Genomic DNA, 24,658 nt, shown 5'->3' with positions numbered 1-24,658 from the left:
GGTAGAGACACACATCTGCCCGACACTGCCAGCCTTCTAGCATCTTTTTCTCAAACCCTCCGTCTCAGGAAGCACAGTGGATGCAGATGCAAAATAACCTCTGGGTATAACATGATAAACTATTTACTATACAGCCAAATTTATGCGTCAGCCAAACACTGTCATAAGTTTACTGTAACCGCTCTCTACTTGAGATATTTTAGGAATTGAAAATACAAGGTTTTATTCATTTCTATCTTGAAAGAGCCTCTTTATCTAGAAGTATTATCTAGAAGTATTATCTAGACATAGACATACAGATGTTATATACAGAGTATAAATTAAGATGTGGGGCCATGAATAAAAATTTCTTCTATTCATCCAACTTTTCTGAATGAATTTCTATGACGCGAAGGAATCAAGCTGATTAGATGGCATTTACTTTTATAACCAAGTTCAGAAAGGACAAGAAATTATGACCAACTACAGTTTGGATTGATTTCTTCCTAAGGGCTGATCTGAGTTGTGTAAAACCATCTCAACGTTAAGATAGTTCAATTCAGCAGCTTCGTGTCGTCAGTCAATGGCTTTTATGTATATAATTTAGATAATACATTAATACAAGAAAGAAAAAAGCTATGGGAAACTGTATAACTGTATAACCTGCTTATTTAATGGATGCATTTGAACATGGCCAACACTTAGCACTCGGGCTCATCCCAAACCCAGACCATCTCAACCACAAACCTGCTGCTTTTGAGTTCTCAGTAAGTGGCACCACTATGCATCCATTGCTCATGTCAGAAATGCAGGCGTTGTCCTTGATATGTCCCCATTCTCCACCCAACACAGGCAATCAGTTATTAAGTCCTGTTGATCACACTTCCGAAATAGTTCTCCCATCTGTTTACTTGCTCGAAGCAGCACCACTGGGAAGAACCAGAGGGTTTGGAGCCCAATCCTGACTCTAGCAATATTGTCAGTACAACCTCTGATTAGATATTTGACCTTCTTAGGTCTACTACCTGTTTTATCTTACAAAAAACACATAGAACCTAATTTCTAGAGAAGTTTTGAAATTCCTCCGTATTACATTACCAGCATACACCTTCAAGGTGGGTGGTTTTCCTAGTGTTCTATAAGAAATCTAATTCTACGTATTTAGAGACTAGTAAAGGGGGGTGTGCTCTCCTCTCTGTATTATAAGAACAGCCTAAGTGGAGAAAGCCTAAATACATACAAGTATTAGAGTCTGAGCATGTCCCTTAGGGAGTGTAGTAACCATGAATTCTATTTACTGCACAGCAATTCCCATTCTGTTTATGAACCAAACACATTCAATATATATAATCAGGTGATTATTAAAGCTTTATTACCTTTGCTTCATAATCTCATGGAGTCTCCCATGTTGGACGCACTGTTCCTCCAATTCATCATTTCTTTTCTGTAACTTTTTCAGTTTTTCGTATGTATACCTTTTTTCTTGACCTAGCTGAGCTATTTCGGATCTGGAGAAGTGAAAACAGAAATCATAGACGTTAAAGGTTCTTACTAGAGCGTGTTTTAACTGTATAATCTTAACATTGTCTGAAACTCCATGTTTAAACATAACAGTGTAAATAAAAATGTTATGTAAAATAAAATATTTCCGAAATTGCAAAATATCTAGTAGAGGGATGTATATTGTAGGGACTCAAGTGGACCCTACAAGTGGTTAATTTATTTCTATAACACAGAGCAGTTTCTTTTAATTGCCATAGCTAGTTTAATGGCACATGATCAAAATCATATAGTTCTAAAAGGCATAATAATAAAAAGTGGCAGTCCTCTGCCCCTTGACTTCCCATCCAGCTGAGCAGTGACAAATACTTTTAATTTTCAAAAGCTATTTCTTCTGGTATTTATCTCTGTATTTCTTAATTTGCTTATATCAATACCTCATATTCCATCAATGAAAAAATTTCTACTGATTCATTATGGTAAATGAAGATTAAACTCTTTTATATGCCCTCTTCTCCCGTCTCCACCTTGTTGATGTAATTATTAGCATTTCAGCTTGTAGTTAAATCATTATTAGTATTTATGTTACAGTGACTACCTAAGTATTGGTCCTTGCTAAGTGGTATACTATGATTACATTTGCATTTGTGTATACATTTGCTAAGTGGTATACTATGATTACATTTATTTTCCCCAAAGGAGTGGGCTTTAGTGAAAGAATGATTGAGCAGCAAGTCATCTTTTCCTGTGGGAGATTCCCGATATAAGTATCTGTAATTCTTTCCACTGTGGCCATTCTGTTTCTCAAGAGAAGGCACCTCCAGTTTCCTTCTTAATGTGTACACCCCGACCGTCCATGGCCCAGGAGGGCTAGGGATCTCACCTTTCAGAATGCAGACTTTCTAAAAATCCTCTATTCTAACTTCATTGTCCCTATTTTAACCAGAGCCTGCTGGTTGAATCTCTTCAGAGAGGAAGCTCCTAGTTTTCTGGGTAGAAGAGTGACAGTCACCTGGCTGCATGGGGTGGGGGTGAAACTGTCGATTTTGGTTTCAGTCCTATGTACCATTCCTGCCTTCCAAGGTTTTCTGGAATCCTGAGAGCAGATCGTCTTGCTTCAGTAGACACTTAAGATCACCTTCCTCTAATTTGCTATGTCAGGTACCATTCCCCCAACCTTCTTTCTGTCTCCACATACTTCATTTGGGATTGTAGATTTCTACTCTGGTGATGGCTTGTGTCCCCCGGGAAGTTTGTTACCCTTTCAGTGTCTTGGATGACTCTTAAAATTGGAAGATCAGAAATTTGAAGAAAAAAATTCCGTAAGCCAAGTTAGGAAAAAATGCAGAAGAATAATGATCTGTTCTTAGGTACTTTCCCAGAATAAAAGTCACTTTTAAAAAAGAAAAATCACAAGGGAAACATGTTTTATAATATAAAAATTTTTCACAAAAAATTCATAATGTTCCTTGTAGCACTGTTTCCTGAAGCAACCTTGCTCTGCAACGCAATGTCTGGAAACTTAATCTGGAAATTTGTCAGTAGAAGACTGGTATCCTTGGCCTTCTTTTAATTAAACATTGCACACACTGCCACCATATCTTCATGATCTACTGCCTCACAGGTTAGAAATGAGAGTTTAAAACCCTTGCATATTAAAATATGAGTAGTTAATAATTGGCTTGTTTCTTGAAGTTTAAGTAAGACTTGCTGTAAAATCATTTCTGTCCAAAAAAAGGATTCCTCCATTAAGCCCTGAGAGAGCTTGTTCTTCCTGGTCAAGAAAAGCTTTAAATTTGCTAAGGGAATTCATCCCAAAGACCAAGCTGCTTCACATGGATGAAGTGATCTCCCACTTCACCTCAGTTCTCATTTTGTTTTCACCTTGGTTCAAGGGTCACATCAAAGGAAGTTTGCCCTGATTAATACCTGGCAGTTCTCAATAAGTCAGCACATTTTCTGAAACTACGTCTAGCTTTTATGCATGCATTAGCCTATAATTTATTCCTTGGGGCTGTGCTCTGTGCCTCAGCTTTCTTACTAGATTGTACATGAGGGCATGGATTATCTCATTTTCAAGCTCAGATCAAACACTCAATCTACATTTGCTTCTCCTAATAAGAATTTACCTAAATCAGTTAATAATGACTTATGTTTCTCCTTTCAAAATCACACACAGTATAAAAGAATTTAGGGGCAGCTCTCTAAGAAATTGTTAATTTAGTATTCTTCCAAGATTAGTATCTCCTATCACAATATGCACTGTGCACTAAAATAAAATTCTGAAAGGACAAAAAAATTTCTTAAGCCAAATTAGGAAAAAAATGCAGAAGAATAATTATCTGTTCTTAGGTACTTTCCCAGAATAAAAGTCACTTTTAAAAAAGAAAAATCACAAGGGAGACATGTTTTATAATATAAAAATTTTTCACAAAAAATTCATAATGTTCCTTGTAGCACAGTTTCCTGAAGCAACCTTGCTCTGCAACGCAATGTCTGGAAACTTAACCTGGAAATTTGTCAGTAGAAGACTGGTTACATTACTTACACATAGGAATATCAGGATGCTATTCTGATAATGTGGCTATCTGTTGGTGTTATTTATTGACCTAAAATTAGGATGCTGAGCCCTGGCCGGTGTGGCTCAGTTGGTTGAGCATTGTCCCATGTACCAAGAGGTCACTGGTTCGATTCCTGGTCAGGGCACCTGCCCGGGTTTCAGGGTTGATCCCCAATCAGGGGCATGCAGGAGGCAGCTGATCAATGTTCTGCTCTCACATCAATGTTTCTCTCTCTCTCTCACTCTTATCTCTCTCTAAAATCAATAAAAACATTAAAAAAATATGTTAAGACAGGAATTTCGCTTTATAATTTTAAAAAATTTTGACACGTATACCACATTAATATGGTTTATCTCTTAAGTGTCAGGATTAGGAATTAAATTTGTTTTTCTTTTTCCATATTTTTTGAATTTTAAAAAATTGTGACACGTATACCACATTAATAGGGTTTATCTCTTAAGTGTCAGGATTAGGAATTAAATTTGTTTTTCTTTTTCCATATTTTTTGAATTTTTACAATGGACCTGTATTTAAAACAAAAAATAAAGTCACTGATTTTTAAAATTCATAAAAGCAAAAAGAATTGAGAGCAAATTTTTGCAAATTAACGAAAACTGGAAAAAAATGAAACAAATGAAGATCAGGGGTGTTATTTAATAAAGCGCCATCCCCACTCTCCATGATATTCCAATTTTAAAAAATACAAGGGATATGAAAAATATTCAGAGGAAGAAACAAATGGCCAATAAACATTTATAAAGTATTCAATTTTGCTATTATTCAGAGAAGTTCATAATAAAACCAGATTACAGCCAAACAATTACTGCATGCCTACTCCATGCCAGATATCCTTCACATTAATGATCTCAAGGAATCCTACAGTGTAACTGTTGATTTCCTTTTCTCTGTGAGGTAAACATTAGGTGTAATGATTCGCCCAAAGTCCCCCAAATGGTCATTAGCCAAGTCCAGGCACCAACTCGGGCCTGTCCAACCCCACAGGGGCTGTTCTGCCCACTGTGCAACGTTGCCTCGCACTTTTTTATTTAATCTCCCACTTCTATTCGTCATATACTGATATGTGTACATATAAACCATGAGCAGAATTTAGCTTAGTACTCAAACAAAGTAATGTGAACGAATAGTCTTAGAAGGGCTCATAGTCTTTGGACCAGTAATCCCCTTTTAGGCATCTGCACTCCTGGAATCATCAAAAATTCAGATGTATGTACAAAATTATTATTTATCATTCGTAACAGTTAAAAATTGGAAACATCTTAAATGTCTTATGCATATAAATGATGCAATTAAAATTAAATTTCCAAAGCATTTAGTGATATAGAACAATGTTCATTAGCTAATATTAAGTAAAAAAGCAGAATGCAAAACTGTATTTATAGGATAATCTCACTCACAATATCAGTGTAGATGACATGCACGTTTACATGCACATAGAAAATGACCGAGAGAAAACATGTCAAAAATTAACAATAGTTAGCTGGATGGTAATGTCACAGGTTAATTCTTTCCTTAATTCATCTTTGTATTTATATCCAAATGCCCTATATTGAGAATGCCTTACTCACAGAATCACAAAAATATAAATGTCCTTTGTACAGTACATATTATTTTCAGGTATTCTACAATATTTTTTTTTTTCTGTTTTGCACAGTTTGGGGCTTTTTCTTCTTTTTTTATAATGATAATTTGCCTACCAACTTCCAATGTTGAGTAAAAATTTGATAAACGTCTGAACATCCTGCGGCTGCCTCGAGCCCAGGATACAGTCAATGAAACAGTAGTCTGCAACGTTGCAAGAGTAAACTTGCAAGTTTCTATGTTAGTCTGAGATTTTATCTGTGGCGTGATTATTCTAGTATCATACAGAAGAAGAATCGACTTTAATCCATTTTCATAGAAAATTTAGGCAAATTCTGGCTTAAAGCATGAAGCTTTTCCCTGCCTTTTTATACATCAGCTATATTGTATGATTGCATTTGCATGAAATGTAATATTTTACTACTATCATTAGGATTACAGCAATAATCGCCTTTTAAGAGAAAACATGACCCCTAATTTTTTATTCTTTTAGACTCTGCCTCCTCTTGCAGATTATAATTTTTGTGGCGTTCCAACCTAACATCTATCTAAACATGCAAGGGGAAAAAAGCTAGTTCAACCGGGTGTGTTCTTTACTTCAATTAAACTCACACAGTTGGATACCTAGTGTTGCCAAAACAGTAATATAATTTATACATTATAGTCCACACAGTAAAACTCCACTAAAAGTCATTTAACAATATTTATAACACCATAAAATACAGTGTTAAAATATATGAACTGCAATATGTACCAGAATTATAAAATTTGTTTCCCATCATCAGTGATTAAAACCAGGATCATTGCTCGAGCCTCAATACCCACAACCCTGGTGACAGATTAGAATTCAAATCTTAATGATCAATTTACAATTAACAAGATAGAAGTGAAACAAATTAAACCAACCATTATATATAACGAGACCCAGTGGACTCTCATTGTTCCTCTTAATTACAAAACGCAAATCACAAATCCACAATGGGCCGGGGGAGACATCAATCCACAGCCTAGCAACCCAGAAAGCAACGACGGCGGCCGGCCCAGCAAAGCCACGTCGCCCCGGTTCTGCTCCCCACATGCTGTTCTTTCCACCAAAGAGTGTTGAGAGGCTAAGGCCCAGCCTGTGCTGCTCTCCCTCCGCAGCCGAGAGGCTCACTCCCAGCCGGCCCGGCCTTTCTGAGCCCGTCCCAGGCCCCTGGGGTCACCCTGTTAACCCCACTGCAAACAGCTCACTGCTGATGCATCTAAGTGCCTGGCACAGGGAACCCTTCCTCCCCTTCGATAAAGAGGAAATCGCAGGAACACTGAAGGTATTTAAATCCCCCCACTCCCCAAGTTCAAAACCAGCCCTGCCACCGTGGGAAGCTCCTGGGGACAGATGAAAGGAGAGCTAAAGTTTCTAGGAGCTCAAGGAGCACCGGCCGGAATGTCTGCCTGGTGCCAGTGGAAAGGGAAACGCAATGAATTCTCTTGTCTGGTCAAACACAAGCCAGATGAAACGCGCAGGATCGCAGGCAGTTCGTTTTCAGTTTTTAAATGGGATTTACAGGCCCCGGGGTTACGGATGCTGCATGAGCAGCCTGGAAATGCACGCGGCGCAGAGGGGACAGAGGGGCCTGTGCTAATCACAGGGCTGCCGGGGAACAGCAGCCACACAAGTAATGTCGACTTGGGGAAAACACACACACAACAGACACACGCACACACGAGGGAACCCTTTCTAAACACCTTCCCCGGAGCCCAGCCTGCCAGCTCTCCCAGCCATTCTGCGCGGGCTCCAGGCGAGTGACCAGCTCTGGCAGTAAAGAGAAAGCTTCTCTTAAATGGTATGAATCCAGGGGTTTAGTGTGGGATTTTGCATAACGTGAGAGTCTTGGAGAACTGTCACTAGTAAGAAAAGGGGAGCCATCAAAATGTGCTTTAAGCTGTTGATAAATGCAAAATAAAGTACACCTACTTTGGGGGAAAATTTTACTGTAGAAACCACAAGCAAACCTGGATTAAAAGTACCATGTGGTTTGCCCTGACCGGTGTGGCTCAGTTGGTTGGGCCTCATGCTGTGCAATGGGGTTGGGTTGCCAGTTGGAGTCCCAGGAGGGGCACAAGTGGGGTTTCAGGCTTGATCCCCAGCAGGGGGTGTGCAGGATGTTTTGCTCTCCAATCAATGTTTCTCTCTCTCCCCCTCTCCCTCCCTCTCTCTCTAAAAATCAATAAAAAATATTAAAAACAATCCTTTAGTGCCTGCCACACCCCTCCACTTCCAACCTAAAAAAAAGTACCATGGGGTTTAAATAACTATTTTGGAGACTGAAGTGATGTCCAAATGCCAGTCAAGGCCCTTTGAACGATGCCACCAACGACAACAGCAGATACTGTGTACTTCTGTGTCCAGCACTGTGCTAGGTCCTCTGTTTACACCTGTATGTGTACCTACGTCTCTCTAAGTTTCTAATTCACACAACAACCCTGAACATGGTGTTAGAAATTGCGTACAGATGGAGAAGCTGAGGTGTGGAGAGGCTGGGCAGTGTACCCAAGGTTACAAAGCTAAGTGGCAGAGTGGCAAACCTAGTTCTTAACTCCAAAGTGTGTCTTACTGCACATTGCCTATGTCATCAACAAAGGAACAGGCTGGAAGCAGAGTCAGATCAGGATGGGAGAGGGGGTAGCACCACGCTTGTTTCTTTCATCCATCCACCCACCCACCCACCCATCCATCCATCCATCCATCCATCCATCCACCCACCCACCCACCCACCCATCCATCATCCATCCATCCATCCATCCATCCATCCATCCATCCATCCATCCATCCATCCATCCATCCTTTCAATAAATACATATTGAGAGCCATGAGTGTGTCAGATAAAGAGGAACACATTCAATTTATAAAGCGGTGGCCAAGAGCTCAAGGAATCAGAAGCAGGGGGCTGGGGACAACTAGACAGCACAGGGAAAGTTGGTGGATCTGCAGCGGGATGAAGGGGGCCCTGGGAACAGGGCACAGGTAAACCCAGGCTCACAGGTTAACCCTCACCTGCCAAGTATGCCTACTTCTCCATGGGAGTTTAAAGATTGAATTTTTCCCCAAACTTTCCCATCGTGATCGCTTTGGCCTGGGTTTTCTTGAGTAGCAGATGTGAAATACAGTACTCACTGTAAGAAAGCCCATAGGCTTTAGAACCAGAAATAGCTGTTAGGACTTGAGCTCTCTCATTTACCAGCCATTTAACACTTTGAGGATTGGTTTCCTCATCTGTAAAAGATTATAATTCCTGTCTCCAGCTGTTGTGAGAATTATAAGATATGTACCAAGCACACACTACCCCTCTCTCTCTTATCCACTTCAATTTCCTGAATTATCCCTCCTTAGAAAGCAAGGTAATTAATCAATAATCTATCACAAAGCAATCTTAAAATAAATGTTAACCCCAGATCAACATAATTTTTCTTAAATTATATAATCCAGTTTGATTGTTTCTAACAATTACTTATGTTTGAATCTATGAACCAAATCAAATACTTCTGATTAGAAATAGCTACTATTGATATTTTGAGTCTCTATCATGACAATCTGTGGGTTTCCTTGTCAGATTTCCTGAAAATAGCTGGCATTTTTGCCGTGCCGGGAGCTTTCCCCTGACCCAAACAAGATATTTAATTAGTATTTGCTAAGAGGAAGCACATGTCAGAGCGCGTTCTCAGTGGTTATAGGAGCTTCTGCCTTCCTGTGAGCAGAAAGAACTGGATTCCCAAGCCTTCTGATTCCCCCGAAGATTCAGAATTGGGGGTTCTATTGGCTAAGCCAGCTTATTGAGGGGGAACCCAAGCTAGGGCTCAGAATGATCAGATGCTCCTATCCCCTGGGAAATATTTCTGATTGATACCTAAGTCCATAGGTGTGCTTGCTGAGCCACAGTGCTTGCTCTGTGTAGATCTGAGTCTCAGAAAAATACAGAAGACAAGATATATGGGTTATTTTCATTGTTATATTGCAATGTGACATTTGCTATCTAGCTAATTATGTGAATGTTGCCTTTTATAGTTCAATTCAAAGGATTCTGTCCAGTAGCAGCATTCATTTATAAGAGGAAACTACCGTTCAAGCAGGTCAAATAAATTTGCCTGAGATTATACAGCTACTGTCAGAGCTGAGCTGAGATCTCAGGTTTCTTAGAATTTAGAATATAAAATAATTTATTCATTGAGATAACCTAATTAGAAAGTGTGCAGAAAAAAATTCAGTAAGATCCCAATCAATGGGTTTATAAAAGCAGAGTACATATAAAATGCAGAATGGCTATTTTATTAAAATAAAACACTTTTAGAAAGAGAAGGAAAGGGTGGTTTTAGTTTACTTCAAAATATCATCTTTCATTTTTCTGGATACACATTTCATCTATTATAGTTTGACCTAAAGATAGCTTTTGCGTGTTTATAGCTAGAGAACCGTGATTATAGATTAAAATGTTACATGTACAAACGTAAGACTTTAAAACTGCTTGACTTATCCACGTTTATTAAAATAATTGCTATGTTGACATTTGTGTCCTGAAATTTCATAGGTTTCAATCCCAACCATTAAAAAAGTCAAATAACAGTACATAAGCATAATCATGAAACACCACCAAGGTGTCTGCATGGACAACGAAAAGAATGTTCATACAGAGAAAATACCTTCACAGGAAATATACCAACACACACAGTAGCCCCCCTTATCCACGGGGTATGTGTTCTAAGGCCCCCAGGGGATGCTTCAAAAAACTGTTTCTTCCTATGACAATCTCTTCTTGTGCCTAATTTATATAAATTTTAACAGTAACTAATAATAAAATTGAATTATAACATATACTATAATAAAAATGATGCGAGTGTGGTCTCTTTCACTTTCCCAGTCTCTCAAAATACCTTATTGTGCTATGCTCTCATTTTCTCTTAAAGGAAGCACTTATGGCTTCTCTATGGCATATCCAAATTGTCAGCATCACTACTTTGGTGCTTTAGGGACATCATTAAGTAAAATAAGGGTGACTTGGGACACAGGCCCTGTGATTCCTAGACAGTTGATTTGGTAACTGAGATGGCTACTAAGTTTTGTCCAGACAGGGCTGGACAAAGAGATGACTCCCATCCCCTGTGGGACAGAGTAGGACACCTCGAGATTTCTCCACACTACTCAGAACTGCATGCAATTAAAAAATTTATGAATTACTTCTAGAATTTTCCATTTAAAATTTTCAGCCCACAGTTGACCTCGATTAACTGAAACTGAAAAGTGAAACTATGAATAAGGGGGGGACTACTGTATCTAATTTTGACATTCAACTATAAAATAGTGGAAATGCTGTGTTTTAGGGGAAAATTACAGAATTTAAGCGAACAGTGCTCTGCAAGTATTACAGAATATCACCTACCTGCTCTTTTGAGAGATTTGTTCCAGTTTCTTGGCTAATGTACAGCACTCTTCCTTTAACTTTGTCAAAAATGTATTCTGGGAGGTCAGCAATGAATACTGTTCATTTTCTAGAAATAACAATAAACCCCCCACCAACATAAGATGTTTATGGTTGTAGCTCGTGGTGCTTCCACATGTAGAGAGGTAAGGGCTAAGACTGCACGCATTTCCCATATGCTACTAGATCACGTTCAACGTCCTAAGTCCAAGGGCTCCCCTGGCAAGACACTGAGTCTTGTGAGACATTTGTTTCTTGAATAATTACTCACCTGAAACAGTTCTGATCGTACCGGCTTGGCGTAGTGTTTTAACATGTTAATAAATTATCCAATACCACAGTGCAGTCACTTATGCGTATAATATCTTGTAATAGGCAAGATCTATTTTTATTTTGATAATGTTACTATAAAGTGTCAAAAATTATTATAATCAGATAACTGAAAACTAAGGTATTGAGGAACTCTCTTCTATACTGTAATTCTTGCTTGATGTTTCATATTTGATTACATATTTCATTACCCCCCGCCCCCAATCTTGCTTATACTTTTCTAATTATGAAGGTGAAATATGTAATTTGATTTCACTCTCAACAGTATGAGCATCAATGAAGATTTGGTCCAAGAAATTGAAGAGAGTGTGGTATTTTTACGCAACATAAAATGAAGTGCTGTTAAGATGGTTCTAACTGTTACATAATCTTATCTTGCTCAGACATTCTGCCCAAGTCCATGATCACGAGGATCCTGCTAGCAGTGGGGGCAAACAATAATTTAGCCTATAAATTTCCTCCTTTTTTCGTGAAAAACACTTAATAAGTCTGGTGAATTTTCATTTTTTCTGGCCAGACGCTGGTAGAAGAAAGTCTCTAATAAAAGTGCTGGAGGAAATTACGTGACTCAATGTGACGTTTGCCTTTTTCTAAGTAAAGAGATTATTTAATGAATTTTACATTAAATTTCACCTATAGAAATAAGCAGTAATTTTTTTGCCATGCCATCAAATACAGTCTACATTAAATCCTGTGAAAATTACCTTTCAGTGCAAGGTTTCATAAGGCCCTTTATTTCTCTTCGAATTTAGCAAAAAGCAGAGAGCATACAAAGCGAAATAAACTAAAGCGCTGAGAAGTAAGCAACATTTTTCCGTAAGCGACAGGATCAATTAAACTTTCGTTGTACTAGGACAATCGGCCCGGAGTGCGTGGTGTGGAATCGTAACGAGGGCCACTGTCTTGTTTTGACTGACACTGTCTGCGAACACGCAACTCGGAAATGAAAAGACCCACATCACGCTCCGACTGCACGCGTCCAACCGCCTATTTTCGACGTGCATTTTACTTTCAAATCAAAGGTAAAGAGTTCCTGGCCAACTCGGGCCGCAGCGCAGCGCCAGCCTGGTGAAAGATGGCAATTTTTAGCCAAGCTGCCAGCTGTGGTCAATGCCTTGTATTAGTGAATGGGCACGGCGGTTGTGAGAACTTGAAGAATGCTACGGATTAAACATCACTCTCGGCCGGGCTGGGGGAGGTGGGGGCAGCATCCAAATGCTAAAAATGTTCGAAGCTGCAAAGATTAAATAAAGGAACATATCAATTTGGAGCCACTGAATTACATCCAGCTGCGACAGTGAATTAAGAACCGATTAATGGCGAAAGCTTTTCTCCAGTTTGGATGCCGAAGCAAACTCATTAGGCTTTTAGAGTCGCTATAATGTGTGTGCTGTGGGAACTGTTCAATGCTATTCAGGAGACTTTAACTGTAAGCTCAGAGCGTTTCCCGCAGAGCCTCGGATGCTATTTTCTTTCTATAACATGTGTGCCTGCAGACCCAGCCAAAAACAGGCCCTTTGTTTTCGACTTTGTTGTGGTCTCTCTCAGCTTTACGTTTCTTGAACACAGGTAAATAAACTCATGATCCAGATGGTGCAACAGATGTGGGAGCAGCACTCCGAAATCAACAGACAGTGGGCAATTCTTTCCACTTTCCCTTTAAACGCTAACTAATATGTAATTCGGAATCTCCGGGGTAGTTAGCATCTGCTCCCTTCGGCCAGCCAAAGGTTACAGGTGTTCCTGATGTCATTTCACAGTAAGGCGTGGGCCTGGCTCGCGAGCGAGGGCCCGGGCTCTAATCTTCCCCACCACCTACCAGTTTTGTCATGCTGGGCCTCCATTTGCTCTATCTTCTGTGTCAGCTCCTGCTCTCTTTGCTGGGCCTGAAGGGCTTGGGCCTTTGCTTTGCTGCTGAGGCTCTGCTGAATGCTCTCTTTTTCCAGTCTACAAAGCAGAGAGGAGACAGGAATTCAATCTACAGATGCACGCACCCCATCCTTCCCCCTGTGGACCACAGAGAGCTGATATGCAGTAAATCGCTCAGCATAAGAAAACACAGACTTTCCACTCGCCACCCCCCACACCTCCAATTAGGGGGAAAATCCAAAGGTCCTTTCATACAATGTTAAATACGGGCCGTCAATCCAAATGGACTAACTATGCAACTTTACAAATCAATAAGTCGTGACATATATACATCCCATAAGACGGCATTGCTCGCACCTCAGTTACGGCTTCACACTCTGCCTTCTCTGTCACCTTTGTCTCTCTGTACCCCGAGCCCAGCTCAGCCCTTGGCACGTAGGAAGTGGGCAGCGAGTGCTGAAGGAATGGATGTTCTTATGCCCTTACCACAGGGGAAGGCAGGCTGCCGTCTTTAAGGGAAGCTGGAGAATCTACTCAAGTCTTAGATTAGGAGGCAAAAACTTTTGGACATGCTAAAAGAGTGTCTAGAAGAGACGGCTGTGATGGCTTTGCCAGCTGGGGACGCTGCTGCCGAAGGCGTCGGCCTAAGAGGAGAATTGGGCTCTTTCACTGAGTGGCATCGCCGAGGCAGACCCGTGTTAGGGCAGGGAGACAGGTAGGGAGAGCTGGGCTCTGATCTCTAATAGATGGGAGACCACAAAATAAACTGTTCAAACCAGCCCCCGCTGGAGAGGGAAAGGGGCACGATTAGCAATTACACAGAGAAAACAGTCATCACTGGGACTGCGCCTTGCAAACTGGGGCTCCTGTTTCCCTGCATAAAGGGGTTTCCAGTCTCACCATCAAGTTTTGCAGTGAGAAGCTGCCTAACTGCTGACGTCCCAAATTCACTGCAGAAAAGGAAGGGGGGCTCCTGTGGCTCTCCTAAGAAAACAATTTAACAGAATGCTCTGCTGGCAAATGTTGAGTTAGTTTCTTGAATCCCTTTTTCAACTTTATCTCTCTTTAGAAACCACACATTTTATTTCTCATTGCTTAATAACCTGGCATAGTTTTGCTTTCCTACCTCTTTCCTCTCCTTTCCCCTCTGCTGCCTCCTCCACGTGCAGGTTCTTTCCGACTTAGGTTGTTTACAAAACCTTAGAATGTTAGAACTGAAAGGGAATCTCAGATTTGTTTAATCAAATCCTCTCACATTATAGTTGGAAAAAATAAAGAAGGTGCGCCCGGCTGGGGTGGCCCAGTGGTGGAGAGTCCACCCATGAGCTAGGAGATCGGGGTTCGATTCCCGGTCAGGGCCCAGGCCCAGGTTGCGGGCTCGATCCCCAGCAGGGGGCGTGCAGGAGGCAGCCGATCCATGGCTCTCATCACTGATGTTTCTCTCTCTTTCCCCCTCTCCCTTCCTCTCTCTAAAATCAATAGACATATTTATTTTTTTTAAAAGAGGGTCCTAAATAATTAGAAATCTGCTCAAAGGTTATATTGTAAGTGATGTAAAGACAGAGGTGAGATTTGAAATATTTTGATTTGGGGAAACCTATTTTATAACATTCTAGGGGTAATGCAAGAATGGATAGAAAGAATTGATTAAAAACCACTTAGGTACCCAAGGAAGGGATTAGAGAAATATCCAAATGAATTCATTTACTATGTATTATAACTCTATGTAGAAGACACTCTGCTAGGCACTGGGTCAAATAAAGATAAATATGGCATAGTCCCTGCCCTAAAAGGAAACTCAAGGTGGCCAAAAGAGAAGGTAGGAGGTGAAATACCCTGTAAGAAAGGTAGAAGGGAAAAAACCACCAAAGCACAGAAAAATGAGAGGTTATTTCCAGCTGGGTTGGAGAGGCTCATGAAGAATAGTTGAGTCAGTCCTCCCAACTGGTTTTCATTCAGTTCTCAAAACATGGATGACCTCATTTAACCCAACTTGTGGTCACCCATATTTTACAAATCAGAATGAAAGCAATGGTGGTAAGCATTTCTTTGTTGTTGTTAAAATGAGACTGAAAGATTTATTCATAATAGCTAAGAGCTGGAAACAACCTAAATCTCCACCAAGTGCTAACTGGATAAACAGATTGTGGTAGAGCCTTACAATGAAATGCTCCCAGTAGCAGCAACCCAAAGGAATGGGCCACTGTCACCCACAGCACGTGGATGAACCTCAAAAGCAGATGCTAAAAGCAGTGGGGCCCCAAAGACATAGTGTAGGATTTCACGTATATGACATTCGAGAAAATTACACACTAGAGTGACAGGCCAGCATTGCCAGGCCCTGGAGGTAGGGGACAGGCACAAGGGAACTTTCTGTGCTGATAGAAATGTTCTGTATTATGATTATAATGGTGAAAACTGGGTGATTTGTCAAAACACATTTAATTGCATACTTAAAATTATGGATTTTTCTGATATTTACATTTATCTCAGTAGAGGTGATTTTTTTAAAGGAGCAAAGACACTAGAATAGGAACATTACCCTTTCCTCCAAGTTACCCACGTCACCTGTGTCACACGGGCCTGTGTGGGCCACCTCAGTGTTTTCTTGATGAGTTAAAAGGAGTAGACAGACTGGATAGGCCTCAAACATGGACTAAGGAAGCACAGAGGTTTAGTTGCTCCTTTTTTCAGTTACAGTTCTGGTTGATCATATTTTCCAAAAATGTCTGCACTATTACCATCCCATTAAAAAAATGGGACCGAAGAATGAACTTGACATTTCAGATCCTCAACTTTGCTATATCATTTATTATTTTAAACCTTGCTACTTAAAAAATATCCATTCCGCACAGCAAAACTGACTTCTTAAGTAGATTTTTAAGCACATTTTTCACTTCACAGTTACATTAAAGACTAAAGTTTTTGATGATCCCAAAGTTTGTCAACAAGTCTAGGGCAGAAATGATGAGGGTCCTAAGTCTAACCCGAGAACAAGGACCTGGGAGCGGTGGTGATGGGTCACCAATTCCATCTGCCATGTTTCTGTTTACTTTCTCCTGATGTGACAAAACTTATGAGACCACTTATAACATGCTTACTATCTGAGAGCCATTCATGACCGAATCACAGAGAAGCAGCAGGGAGGACCTGGGGGCGGGGCACTGTGAGTAAGACCCATGATGACCATTTACCCTGATATTGGTGATATTATCTTTGACTACTTGGTTAACATTATTGGTGTACTGGAAAATATTTAATAATCGGTCTCCAGGGTGGGGGAAACCCTTATGTATAGTATTTGCCAATTTTCAGTGTAAATATTTCTACCATGTCTGGTTTCAAGCTACCAAAATGTCATCACTGATCAGAGTTGGGGAGAAACACACACAATCGGCCTTCATGAGCTGGTAGCCCTGACACTGCACTGTAAGGGAGGGGGGGGGGGGCGGTCTTTTCCAGGCCTCTCAATTGCAAAGTGACCATTTATTTCCCTGTTTGTAATTTTGTAATGGTAATTCATTGGGAGATGCTAAGACCATGTAAATAGCCTATTCCTCATCAAACTCTCTTCTGCTAGTTTTACATTTAATGATGACTTTTCTATTCTAACATTCTTTCCTATTCATTAGTTAATATTGTGCTATAAGGAAGAGCTTTCCCTTCTCCCCCAGTTATTAATTTATTGATAGCAGCATGGAGTCATGGATAATCCATTATGATCATTATTTATTTTTATGTTCAACTCATCACAGATTTTGCCAGGGGGAACCACTTCAAGATGGTTCCTCCAGGATATATCTCCATTACTGTGCCCTTCTCAGCTTTCTGTCCCCACAAGATGTTCCAGGCTCATCTTATTTATTTTTTAATTACAGTTTACATCCAATATTATTTTGTATTGGTTTCAGGTGTACAGCGTAGTGATTAGACAATCTCATCCTAATACCAGACTTGGAATCAGCACTTGTCCAAGGAGCTCTGGTGCCTTTCATTGAGAATGGTGCTTAGGAACCAGGATTTGTCACTAGGTGGTGCTCACTGCTGCTGAGAAATCTGCTTCTAGGTCACCTTAGTAGACACAGCCAGGATATGAATATACACATAAATGTGTAAATATGGATATCTGCCTATATGTGTTTATATGAGTGTGTACATATACACTCACAGTTTCCAGTTCCAATCCAACAACAGAGTGGAACCCATTCTGCCGTTTCCATAACTAACTTCCTTCCTCAACAGTGAGAAACTGGCTCCCATTATCTTCAACATTTTTACTCATTTGCTCAGGCTTAGAACACTCAGAAAGTTCTTTCAAAATTGCTCACCTCCCACGGAAAGCAAACCTACTCACAAGTGGAATTAAATATTTGCTCAAAGTTTTGTGGGGTTTTTGTTGCTTTTTTAAAGCAAATGCATACAGCATTGCAGCTGGTTCCCTTTGTGCTCTGGGAAAATTGTATCTCGAGAGGCAACGGAGTACAGCAGAAACCTCACAGAGCTAGAGGGTCAGAGGATGGCATCTATCCCCCTATTACTATGTGACCTCAGACAAGTAACTTAATGCTTTTCACCCTGGGGTTCTTCATTCAAACAGCCCAGAAAAAAATCCTACCTTAAAGGACTAAAAATTTTAGCAACTTATTATTTACTAATGTTCACCACAAGCTAAAGTCTTTACATGTATTCTTTTATTTAATCCTCACATGACTCTTATGAGTCTTCCTTTATAAATGAGGAAACTGAGGCCTGGAGAGGTTATATTATTTATTCAGAGTCCCCCAGTTATCGAGGGGCATGGCCAGGGAATTTAGGCCATGTGACTCTAAATCAAAGTGCACAGTTTGAGCTTCTAGGCTTGAATCTCTTACTTGATCAGGGGTGCAGGGAAATGAGAGAAGGTAGAAAGGTAGCAAGAGTCTTCTCTCAATTATCCGTGTGTGCACACCCTTTAATACCTGCATTATCCCTCCTGACAGCCAAGCCCCATGTTAACTCTCCTTCCCTTTCCTCTCACGTGTTAGTGGGTCACCTCCTCCGACAGGGACACCATCAGTTAGGTGTGTATTCCTTTAGTAAGTATACTGACCTTTGCAAAAACACTGAACTGCTCACAAATCCATCTCCTGCCTTAAGTAGGTCACAGACTCCCAGGGCCGATTAAGGATGCACATCTCACCTGGAATGTAAGTGCCTGAAGAATACAGACCTTTGTTTTGATCACTAATTCATCTCAAGAGCCTGGAGCGGTGCCTGGCACACAGCTGCGCGGTCAACAAATATTTGATGAATAAGAGAATGAATGAATGACTGAATAACTGTTAAGAGAAAGCGCTGTATCCTCACAGGTATAGGGATCCTCCTGTCTACCGATTCAAAGAACAGGCTGGGATAAGATAACCCCTATTTTAGCCAAAATTTAATTTAGTTTTATTATTGTTAATAATAAAGTAAATAGTGAAATTAGTAAAGAACATGATGTCTTCCTTGTCTGAGACACAAACCATGTGCTTGTTTACTGCTAACAGGCTATGTTCTTGTATTGGGCAAATGTAGAAATCCTGGGATGGAACAAACAGGGAAAGAAAAATACAAGAGCACAAAGATTCAGTAGCCCCTACTTCCTCGAGTATGCGAAAGCCTTAATGCATCACACAGATTTCCAAGAGTAAATGACTTCTATAGGCCTCACTGAAAAGCATGTCAGAACTTTAAGCACAACGTTGAAAGGTGAGTTACCAGATGAGAGCCTGAGTCACTTCTAGGAAGGAAAGAGAAACAGAAAGGAGGTCAACTTCTTTCAGAGGGATAAACACAAAAGAAAGGAAATAACAGAAGCATCCCTAAAATAATTTCCCCTCAAACAATGTTCTCTTACAGTATCTCCGAAGTAATCTGGAAACTCTTGGAGGATGTGCTTGACTTGGTATTTCCTGCCTCCTTTTCTGCACAACTCACACTTGCTTAAAACAAAACCCGGCTCTGACCATCTCACCCTCGGCCTGTGCTTCCTATTCTACGAGGCGTTCAAGGCCCCGACCTCTATTCTTTGCAAGTCCGCAGGGCGGGGAGATGGAGCAGGTGTCGCTGCTTCACAGATGCGGCCTCCCCACCTCAGAGAACTGAGAGCCTTGCTTGATGCCACACAGCTAGTGGGAAGGGGCATAGCTAGAACCAGGGCCCATCTTGTCACCCCAAGTTCAGGGTCCTTCCCACTCCATGGCCTCGCATGAGCGGCTTAGTCAAACGCGGTGGCTCAACATTCAACAAATACTTAAGCACAAATGGATGGGATGCATCAGTATATGAGACACAGGCCATGACCCCGCCTTCAAAGAGTTCATGGTCTAGGGAGGAAAAGGGACAGGAAAGAGCTACTGAAATGGCATGGTAAATGCTAACGCAGGCTAAATTCCTGCTGTCATACGGGTGGGCAGGACCGGCGTTGGAGTAGCTAGGCACAGTGAGGGGGGCTTCAGGAAGCTCAGAGAGTTAGAGGCTTTAAATGAGGTGCAATTAGCATCCAGAGAATGAGAAGGACAATGTTACAAGGGAAGTGGTCAGTGGTGCAAAGATCCAAGGGGGAGAGCTAATCAGGTGCCTCTGGAAAATCGCACAGCTTTGGCACGATTGGAAAGTTGAATACATACTGTTGAAAGTATTACAGATGTCTCCTTCCCCCCACCATTGACCCCCTCCACCCCACACCTGCCCCCCAAAGCATATTTTTTAATTCTGATGTTCCAGAAATCAAAATAACCATGTTGTCCCAAACTGGAAGCTTCAACTGCCTCATAAAGATAGCAGATCTCATGTATTTTATAAAAAGCAAAAACTATCAAAATAACAGTTTTTTAACCTGGATAAATTTCTCATTTAAGTCAACCAGTCGTCATTATTTGAAAGAAGAAATGAAGAGAATTCTGATAGAAACCTAAGAATAGCTGGAGCTGAAGTAGCACCACAACTTTTTTTTTTTGTAAATCAGATCTGGTTTGAAGCATCTCCCAAAATACATATTCATATTTAAAATTAAATTATAAAGCATATTAAAAACCACTCAATACTGCCAAGATGGCAAATTATAGAAAAATGTCATTATGTACATGGATTACAGATACCTAATAATCTAATGTGCATACAATTGGAAAATCTTTATCATTTAATAGTCTCTCTATAATTGTTAAACGGGAAAGAGCAGATTCTCTAAGAGATTTTTCCCCCACAGATTTCTTGCCTGAATCTCCAATAATCATCCTCATATTCTTAATTAATTACTTGTTGCTAATAATAAACTAATACTTTCAGAGTTTATCAAGAGGGCCATGTCATCATATTAGTTGGCCATTCAGTCAGCCAGTTTAATAATTATGCCACTGCCTGGTGAGTTCATCTGTTGCCTTTGTGGTTTTCATTTTTTGCAAAATATGATCTGCACTTTGAGGCTGATGTATGGTTTCAAAATTCTACAGAAATTGCTGGAGTTTATTTGTTGTTAGAAATATAATTCAAGGAACCAGAAAGGGGGGTAGGTGGGAAAACCATGCCGACACATAGTGAGCCTTCGTGAGAATCACAATCCTTGTCATCATTCTCATTACAAGACCATTATTTATAGAAGATCTCACCAATAGAAGCTTGTAATGATCACAAAATCTATTTTGTCACAACACCCACCAACAGAGTCAATATATATAATGAATAAAACTCTATTCTGGAACCTGACTGCCTAGGCTTGGATCCCAACTCCACCACTGGGTAGCGCTATGACCTTGGTCAAGATATTAACCTCTACACACCCATTTTCTTATCTGTAAAATGGGGCTTATGGCAGAATCTATCTGAAAAGGTCGTTTGGAGATTGGGTTGAGAGAGTAGTGTGCTCATCACGGAGTAAGCAGTGTGTCGGGGAGCTATCTTGACCACCAAGCCCAGGGGAATTTTCTAAGGAGTTGTAACTGCTATTTGTGAGCTAATGTGCTTTACTTTTTTGTTTCAAGAACTAGTTACTATGTGCCAAAGTCCAAAAGGAAAATCATTTTCCCTTCAGCAACAGGTTACACAAGACTCCTAAAGAAAGATTTTAATGGGTTTATTCAGATAAGTCATATTATCAATAAAGATAAAAGAGTAGAATATGCAAGACAGGGAAGAACAGGACTCAGAACAAGGGGGTGGCGCATCCACTTTTAGCTTCTACTAAAGTAGCTACTGACTTCGGGCAAGTTGCTTAGCTTCTCTGCATCTCAGTTCTCACGTATGATAACGATGTTCGACTAGATGGGTAGTTTCATTAAATCATTCATGAATGATCTCGAGTTGAGAAAAGTTTATAAATCTAAATGCTGTTTCATAGATTTTACACACACATACACACACACACACACACACTGTAGTTTAAATAACCTGTGTCCGCTAGGTTGTAGAATACCTATACAGAAGAACCATGCCTTATTTATTTTAATAATTTACAGTGCCTAGTGTAGCCGAATAGACCATGCACTCGATAAACGTTGAATGAATGCCTGTTTAACAGCAATCTACCCATCACCCCTTCATTCAAAAAAAAAAAATTAAAGACTTCTATGATGTAACACACTATGCTGGGTCCAACTAAGTTTGTGTTTCTGGAAAGCTATTAGCTCTACCTATAGAGAGCTTGTCATTTAATTTGTGGGATGAATATCAGGTGAAGACACTAATTGTTGCAGTTTCTTTTTCTACCTTTCGATTTGAATCCCATAATTCACGCGAGGTTTACGGTATTATTTTACCAGCAGCACCACGCTGGTAACATTATTAGACAAAGGCATTCAGTAACTATGATAAAAGAGTTGGCAATATCAGTCCATTACAATGGAAGCAAGTATGGCCCATCAATTTTATGTAAAATTTTAGATTAATAAGGAGATCTATTAGATGATAACTTCTTAACAAATGGGGGGAAAGAGGTATGTCTTAAAGCTGATTTTTAAAATACAGGTTATCAATTTCTTTTATTAGAAAAAATCGTTTACCATTTTTCTTTCAAATAGACAGTTGTGTATAGGCTCATCCAATCTTTAAAAGGAAACACCAAAGTGCTGATCTCCATAACCCACTTAGGCATAAGTAAACATCTATAATTTCTAATCAAATTCAGTTCTTTCTTTTCATTGACAAAAGCATGTCATGGCTCATAGGCATCGTCTCTAAAACCCAAACGTCCCCAACACCCCGCCCTAGTCAATGAAATCTCTTGATCAGGTTGCTCTGAGATGGGGGAACGTGAGTAGACTGTTCACGGAATTCACTCTGAATATTCAATCTTGGTGAAAAGTGTGCGGAAATGCTCGTGGATCAATTCCTAGACTATTAAAATCTGAAAATAACTGTGCATTGTCATCGCCGCTCCTGGCGATTGCTTCCTAACAGCTCCTCCTCCGTTGGCACCGCTTTACCCACCGTGTAGCGCGGCGAAGTTTTCTAGCACAACAGTGGTACACACGGGCCCACGTACGTGGCGTGCACGTGACCAGGCGGCTGATGAGCGTGTCTTTGGTTTGCAGGGAGAAAGTTTCATTTTAATAGGTCTTAGAAAATAAGCCAGCCTTCCTCCCTGCCCCACGGTCTACCGTCCCGATTGTCAATGCCACTTGGGTTTGCAGGTGTCCGCCCCAAGGCAGGTCACTGAAAGTCAATGGAAATCAGGGCGACCTCGGCATCAGAAATTATCCTACGGATCTTGGTAGGCGAGTGGGTATTTTAAGAGCCTTATTCCAAGCAGAGCACACAGACCGGACTTTGCAAAATGAACAGAGGCTCGGAACGACAAAAGCAACCACCAACATCTCTCCTACCCCTGCGGATTTCTTAGATGTTACAGATGTCACCCAGCAATGCTCGCGTTTGCTTCCCATGTGTGAGCGGAACGGAGGCATCGCGGGATAAATCTGAATGGAATGTTAACCTTCACTTAATTTTTTTTTTTCTTTCTTTTCCTCCCTGACGACACAATTTTAGTATTATCACCACGGAGCTTCTGGCTGGGGGGCAAAAAAGGAAATTAATGGGTGGATTAAAAAAAAAAAAAAAAAAAGCTTAGAAACTTAAAAAACACACAAACAAACAACTTTCAAATATCTCTACTTGACGGTGTCAAGAGCCAAGAGAAATGTATTTCAATTGCAACTTGCAAACTAAACTCACAAATTACTACCATTATGCTAAGTGTGAGCTACCCCACTGTGCAGTTTTGCTTTGTGAATTTTTACCTTCCTCTATGAACACTTTTAGCCACTGATCGCACAGCCTTTCAATGTTTTCTGCCTTTTCCTTTAAATAAACTGGCTCTGGCTCCTTCCATCTGGTTCCCCTTCCGTCAGCAGCCCTGCACCTGTTCACACCTCCTCTCCTGTTGGATTCCACTGAACATTTCCTCCTCTGCCAGGGCTATTCTGGCACTCGCAACCTTTCTGTCATTCAATCCATCTGTCAGAAGTGAACTTTGTTTACCGCAAGCTTCTGCTTCCTTCTTCAAGAAGCAAAGCCCCTCAAGGTCATTGTCAAGTGAACTGTCGGCACGGATTTCAATCCGCTGCTGCTAACCAGCAGAAGACCAAGTTCTGTTGTGTAACGTACTTGTGAAAATTACTTTTGGGTTCGGGGAGACAATAATTTGGAGGCGAAGGAGTAAGAGGGGGTGTTTTAATGATCGTTTGTGAAACCAGACAGCTGATATGTACATTTCTTTCATGTGTGTCTGCGCTTCTGATACCGAGCAGGAACTATATGCATGAGACGCAAAATAAAAGTTTTAAAGTGAAATCAAAATACCATAAACAAGCTTACACTATGTAAAAATTGCTTCAGACTATATAGCATTAACTTGAGGAATAAATATTTTCACTAATGAATTAGCCAAGGGAAAGAGTATTCCAGTTAAGAAATTTTACACTGAAATGCTCAAAATGTACAAATGTGTGCCATTTCAATGATGAGCTATATATTGACACACACTCCATCACTGCTCTGAAAAGCTTAACCCATAATACACAAGCCAATTCATGTGCATTTTAAATTCCATCATTTAAAAATAACCTGTTCTGCTTAAATAATATTCAAATATTTGCTACCAAACAAACACATAATCTATCTAAAGAAATATAAGTTGTATCAATTGGCCATTGTGAGAAAAAAGAAACTCCTGGAAATTAGCTGAAAATTATGCTCTCAATTGAATTTATTCTGTTATCTACAGCTATCGAGTATTCACCCTCCTTCATAAATCAGACATAAAATCACTGTATGTTGAATTATTTACCAGTATTTTAGACAATTGCATTCTTTAGGAAAAAGGAAAACCAATCATTCGATTCAAATGTCTTA

At 40.3% G+C, this 24,658-nt stretch overlaps 1 protein-coding gene across 1 annotated transcript in view; it reads right to left on the bottom strand.

Moving 5' to 3' along the window:
* SDCCAG8 (SHH signaling and ciliogenesis regulator SDCCAG8) overlaps positions 1 to 24,658 on the bottom strand; it is a 155,362-nt gene that overhangs the window by 45,271 nt on the left and 85,433 nt on the right. Inside the window, exons 14-16 of the mRNA XM_087828849.1 lie at positions 13,242 to 13,369; positions 11,054 to 11,162; positions 1,356 to 1,487 (exon numbers count right to left, since the gene is read on the bottom strand). Coding sequence (XP_087684975.1) covers positions 1,356 to 1,487; positions 11,054 to 11,162; positions 13,242 to 13,369 — 369 coding nt within the window. The remainder of the gene's footprint in view (positions 1 to 1,355; positions 1,488 to 11,053; positions 11,163 to 13,241; positions 13,370 to 24,658) is intronic.

This window comes from Miniopterus natalensis, chromosome 21 (assembly GCF_054644295.1).
Source record: "Miniopterus natalensis isolate mMinNat1 chromosome 21, mMinNat1.hap1, whole genome shotgun sequence".
In the NCBI taxonomy this organism is placed as follows: Eukaryota; Metazoa; Chordata; class Mammalia; order Chiroptera; family Miniopteridae; genus Miniopterus; species Miniopterus natalensis.
This window is presented reverse-complemented; position numbering and strand designations above follow the sequence as displayed.